This window comes from Chionomys nivalis, chromosome 8 (genome assembly GCF_950005125.1).
Source record: "Chionomys nivalis chromosome 8, mChiNiv1.1, whole genome shotgun sequence".
Taxonomy (NCBI): domain Eukaryota; kingdom Metazoa; phylum Chordata; class Mammalia; order Rodentia; family Cricetidae; genus Chionomys; species Chionomys nivalis.
In genome coordinates this window covers 88,836,277-88,841,740 of record NC_080093.1, presented here as the reverse complement: position 1 = coordinate 88,841,740, position 5,464 = coordinate 88,836,277, and the positions used below count along the sequence as shown (strand labels likewise).

The window sequence follows — 5,464 nt, the reverse complement described above, 5'->3', positions numbered from 1 at the left end:
TGAATATATAGACACTGAGATTCCAATGTAATCTCAAATTATATATTTTGAATGATATATTTTTTAACTTTTTATTGGTTCTCTCTGAATTTCACATCATGCATCCTAATTCCACACATCTCCTTGTTCCCTCACTTCCACCCTCTGCTCTTGTAACCTCCTTCCAAAAACAAACTTTAAACTAAAACCCCAAAGCCAAAACAAAGCAAAACAGACAAACAAACAAAAAACAAATAAAAAATAATGGCATGGAAGCTGTAGTGTGACAATGAATCACACATTATCCCATTTAATTTGTACATTTTTTCATTACAATGAGTCATTGTTCTGACTTGAGGACTTTGGTTTCTACTACACCTTTGTAACTGGCCTCTCACTAGAACTCCTCTTGGGTATATTATTATTGCCTTGTATCATGGAGATCCTATAGGTTTGGATCTAAAGATTTGGCCCCTTTACATGCTTTGGAGGTTCATAGATGAGATGGGTTTTGGGGTGGTCTAGCTTGTAGTCCTGGTTCTGGGCCCGAGTGGTATCTGGATTGTTCAACCTGCTACCATCATCACCATCCAGGTGAACTCCCAGCACTTCCCAGGCTAGCTCACTTAATGTAGCAAACATCAAGGAGAGAGGCTATTTCTCCTGTTATCACACCACCAGGACCAGTTCTACTGTTTTTTTCAGGTGAGGTGCAAAGCCAGCTTTTCCATTTGCATGCCCCTGACATCAGCTCTCCCACTTTTCACAGGGGGCAGTGGTAGGGGAGGGCATGTTTCCCTTGTCCTTCACATCCATAGAATACAAGGAAGGGAAAACTGTGCTTATCACCCAGAGTCTGCCGGGCTTAGAAACACCCAGACGTTTGTGCGTGAAATTCTTCATGCCCAGGGCAGCAGACCTGGAGCAGAGTTATGTTTGTCTTCTGGAGTCTGCCAGGGTAGAAATGTTCATAGGTTCATGGCGAAATTCTTCCCACCAATATTTTTTTTTGTAACGACGTGTATCTGTGTGTTAATACGGCCGCATATTTATAAATCCTTCCTGTCCTGTCTCCATTACAGACTTGTTCTGGCAACAGCTACACTGTCCCATGGCTTTCCCAGAGGATGGGAACCATACTGCAGTGACAGAGTTCATTTTATTGGGATTGACAGATGACCCAGTCCTTAGAGTCGTCCTCTTCATCATCATCCTGTGCATCTACCTTGTGACCGTGTCTGGGAACCTCAGCACCATCCTTCTCATCATAGTTTCCTCCCAGCTCCATCACCCCATGTATTTTTTTCTCAGTCACCTGGCAACTGTTGACATAGGCCTTTCATCTTCTGTCACACCTAATATGCTTGTCAACTTCCTGGTAAAGCAAAATACTATCCCCTACGTTGGATGTGGCATCCAGCTCAGCTCAGCTGCTTTTTTCGGTGCATCTGAATGTTTCCTTCTGGCTGCTATGGCTTATGATCGATTTATGGCAATCTGCAACCCACTGCTTTATTCAACTAAAATGTCCTCAAAAGTCTGTATCCAGTTGGTTTTGGGATCGTATATAGGGGGGTTTCTTAACTCTTCCTCCTTTATTTTTTCCTTCTTTTCTCTTCTATTTTGTGAACAAAATAGAGTCAATGACTTTTTCTGTGATTTTGCTCCATTGGTGGAACTCTCCTGTTCTGATGTCAGTGTCTATGTAGTTGTTATCTCATTTTCAGCTGGCTCAGTTACTATGGTAACAGTGTTTGTCATAGCCGTCTCCTACACCTACATCCTCATCACCATCCTGAAGATGCGCTCCCCTGAGGGCCGCTACAAGGCCTTCTCCACCTGCACCTCCCACCTCACTGCAGTCACTCTCTACTATGGGACTGTTACATTCATCTATGTGATGCCTAAATCAAGCTACTCAATGAACCAGAACAAAGTAGTGTCTGTATTCTACATGGTCGTGGTTCCCATGTTGAATCCCCTCATCTATAGCCTTAAGAATAATGAGATAAAGGGTGCTCTGAAGAGACAGTTTAGTAAGAAAATACTTTCTTAGATATGTCTTTAATCCATTATTCTGTCTTATGCTTATAGTAATGACACACCATAGATATTGTGTTAAGTGGAAAATGGGGATTGATTGGTGAAATAAATGCTATGATATAAATTTACCAAACTCATATTTGGTAGTAAATGTATAGTGTGAGTATTCATAATCACAAATTAAATCATATGTTCATAATAAGTTATATGTAATACATTTCATGTAGAACTAAAATTTTTTTTGTATATAGAATTATGTTGTTTTTAATAATGAGCATGAAATCCAGAGCCTGGTAGAACCAATATGTTCTGCCTATAAGCCTCAGGACCCCCGAGAATTCTTATAAGCTAATACTACCATATTTATTTGTCATTATTTCTCAACTTAGTTCCTTACACTTAGGAACCCCATTATTGAAACAGTTCATTTTTGTAGGAACATCAGAGTATCTTCTTTCTTCCCTCTGTGGTTCTACTTTGTCAGAAAATTTTTGACTTGAGACCAACTTTAATCTGCTACTGCTCATTGCCAGTATCTCTACTTTAGGTTGACCTCTTTCACAAACAATAGTGCCAATAAGATGGTTAACAATGTGTCAACTTGATTACAATGTTGTTCTCAGATTTTTGTTCCAATATTAGTACAAATAATTCTTGGATTGTTTGTATAGGTAATTAGCATATACCACATGTTGAATGAAGCAAATTATCTCATATGATCAGCATTTTCTGATCAGTTTTATGGAATGCTATTTGTCAATTGTTGGCATTAATTCATGGTCAAATGGAGTTCTATCTCAAAAGTCTTTTCCTGTACCGGTGTCTTGTAGAGGACTGTCCATGTTTACTTTTAGTAGTTTCAGAATTTTATGGTTCATACTGAGGTTTTTATTTCATTTGGAGATGATTTCACATGGGTCATAGATATGCATCTAATTTCATTCTTATGCATGTGAACATCCCATTTTCCATGCATCATTTGTTGAAGATGTTGTATTTTTTTGGAGTGTGTTTGGCAGTTTTGTCCATGATCTACATTTATTATTATGTCCTTCTTATCTCTTATGAATATTTCTTAATATACAAACACATGGTTTTTATGAATTAATCATCTGCTATTATATCAAAACCTTAAGCTTGTCCACATTCTCTGTGATCTCAAGACCCTGTCACACACAGCACCACTATCTGAAATGCAGTACTCTTTCCATATGAGTGACACTCTGAGTCATCTGTGACTATCAATTTGTACACTGTTTGTTTATTTCAGGAAGACATCTATGAAATCCATACAAAATAAATTATACCATTCAGGAGGCCGTGACTATTTTACAGGACATGTAAAAACATACCTCAGTATAATGAAAAGGTCAGGATCATAGATATACCCTTATCATCTGTCCCCCTTAAGGCCCTTTCTTTGATGATGAATAAAAGGACAGTTTTTGAGAGATTTTCTCCACAAGGATACTTAGTTTCCTGGTTTTTTTTCAGTAAGTCTCTGTTTCAAGTAAAATGCAGGGATTCAGTATTATGCATGTATATTGGTTATAGTAGACTAACTCAATGAATCCAAAGGAAATAGAAGGATACAAATTTTTATGAAATGAAAAAAGAAACTTTGGAGAGCTTTTATTGGCAAGATTATCTATTGGAAGGGCATTTGTATATCTACAAGAGTTAGGTTAGTGTCCTCTGACTCTAATAATTAGCTACTTGTTTTGTGTGTGTTTCACATTGAGATTCACATGGGGTCCTTGATGCATATATAAACATTTTTTAATGGTGAAGGTTGAACCTGGATCTTGTTGGGAACAAGTTTTGTACACCTTCACACAGAATGATATTTTATCTCTACATACTAATAATTAGCTTGTATTTATATTTGTCTGCATTCTCTTTTATTCCAAACTCATTCCTTTCCAGTAATAAATCACATCATCTAGTCAGTGAAATGATTCAAAAATATGAAAAAATTTATATCTTTTATCTCTGTCTTCTGTCTGTGCTCTTACAGTAGAACAAAAGCTTTCCAAATTCTGATTAGCATGAATCTACCATTTATCTACATCTTCTCTGATGCTAATATTCAAGTTGACCCATTTACTTTACAATAAATCACACTGTTGGAAGGATTAATATTATGTGTGAACTTGATTAAAATGTGGTGACCACATTATTGTTATACATGAGCCTGTGATGTTATTGTAAGATTTGATTAGCATTAATGGTCATTGATTAAAATAAATAATTATTCATAATCTGATTGGTCATAGTCCAAACAGCTCAAGGCCTTTATGTCTGATGTCTTCAGGAAAGGAAGGACTTTAGACTCTATTCTGACTTTAGTCTTTAATATTCTCTCTCTCTCTCTCTCTCTCTCTCTCTCTCTCTCTCTCTCTCTCTCTCTCCTCTCTCTCTCTCTCCCTCTCTCTCTCTCTTTCTCTCTCTCTCTCTTTCTCTCTCTCTCTTTCTCTCCTCCTCCTCTCTCTCCTTCCCTCCTTCCCTCTCTCTCTGTCTCTGTCTGTCTCTCTCCTTTGTCTGTGTGTGTGTCTTTTCTGTCACTTCTTTCTACCTCCCTTTCTACCTCTTTGTACTCTTCTCTGTGTATAAATTTCAGAGCACAATTATTTTTTATTTATTTGATTGTTTTTAGAAAATAGATTACCCTCTAATATAATAAATACCAACCATATTTCCCTTACTGCAACTCCCCTTAACTCCCTCAACACCTTTCCTTTTGCCCTGATCCATTCCCTTGTATCCTTTTCAGGAAAGAGCATGCCTCCAGGAGATAACAGCCAAACAGGACAGAACAAAATACAATAAGACAAAATGAAAACCCTCATATTAGTGCTGGAAAAGTCAATCCATTGGGGGAAATGAGTTCAAGAATAGGCAAAAGAGTTAAGAGACACTGCTCCCATTGTTAGGAGTCCCACAAAATCACCAAGCTAATAGCCATAACAGACGCACAGAGGACCTGGTACAAACCCATGTGGGCCCTATGCTTGGTCAAAGAAAATGTTAAATCTAAAAATTCCAAATACTAAACAATCAGGAAATTTGAAGCACTGTGAAAACAACAAATCTAAGAAAAATAGGAATCGAAGTAGAAAAAAACCCAGTTCACAGGCCTAGAAAATATTTTAAATAAAATGATAGACAAAAATTTTCCTAACCAAAAATAGCAAAGGCTTATAAAGTTACAGGAAGCATAGAAAAAAAAAATAGACTTGACCAGAAAAGAAATTCTCCTCTGCACAGCATCCAAACACTAAGCATACAGAAAAGGAAAGAATATTAAAAGCTGTGAGTGAAGAAGACCAGATAACATAGGAAGGTAGATCAATTAGCATTACACCTGACTTCTCAACAGAGACTCTAAAAGTCAAAAAATTTGAACCGATGTGCTGTAGATTCTACGACACTACATATACCA

At 37.3% G+C, this 5,464-nt stretch overlaps 1 protein-coding gene across 1 annotated transcript; it reads left to right on the top strand.

Moving 5' to 3' along the window:
• Positions 1-1,090: 1,090 nt before the first annotated feature.
• Positions 1,091-2,035, top strand: LOC130879551 (olfactory receptor 490). Its single transcript, XM_057778192.1, has one exon. It carries the CDS (start codon positions 1,091-1,093, stop codon positions 2,033-2,035), a length of 945 nt encoding a protein of 314 aa, XP_057634175.1.
• Positions 2,036-5,464: the final 3,429 nt, after the last annotated feature.

Bases quoted from the DNA above. Each gene is read 5' to 3' on its own strand.
- LOC130879551 (XM_057778192.1), top strand. From the start codon at position 1,091: ATGGCTTTCCCAGAGGATGGGAACCATACTGCAGTGACAGAGTTCATT.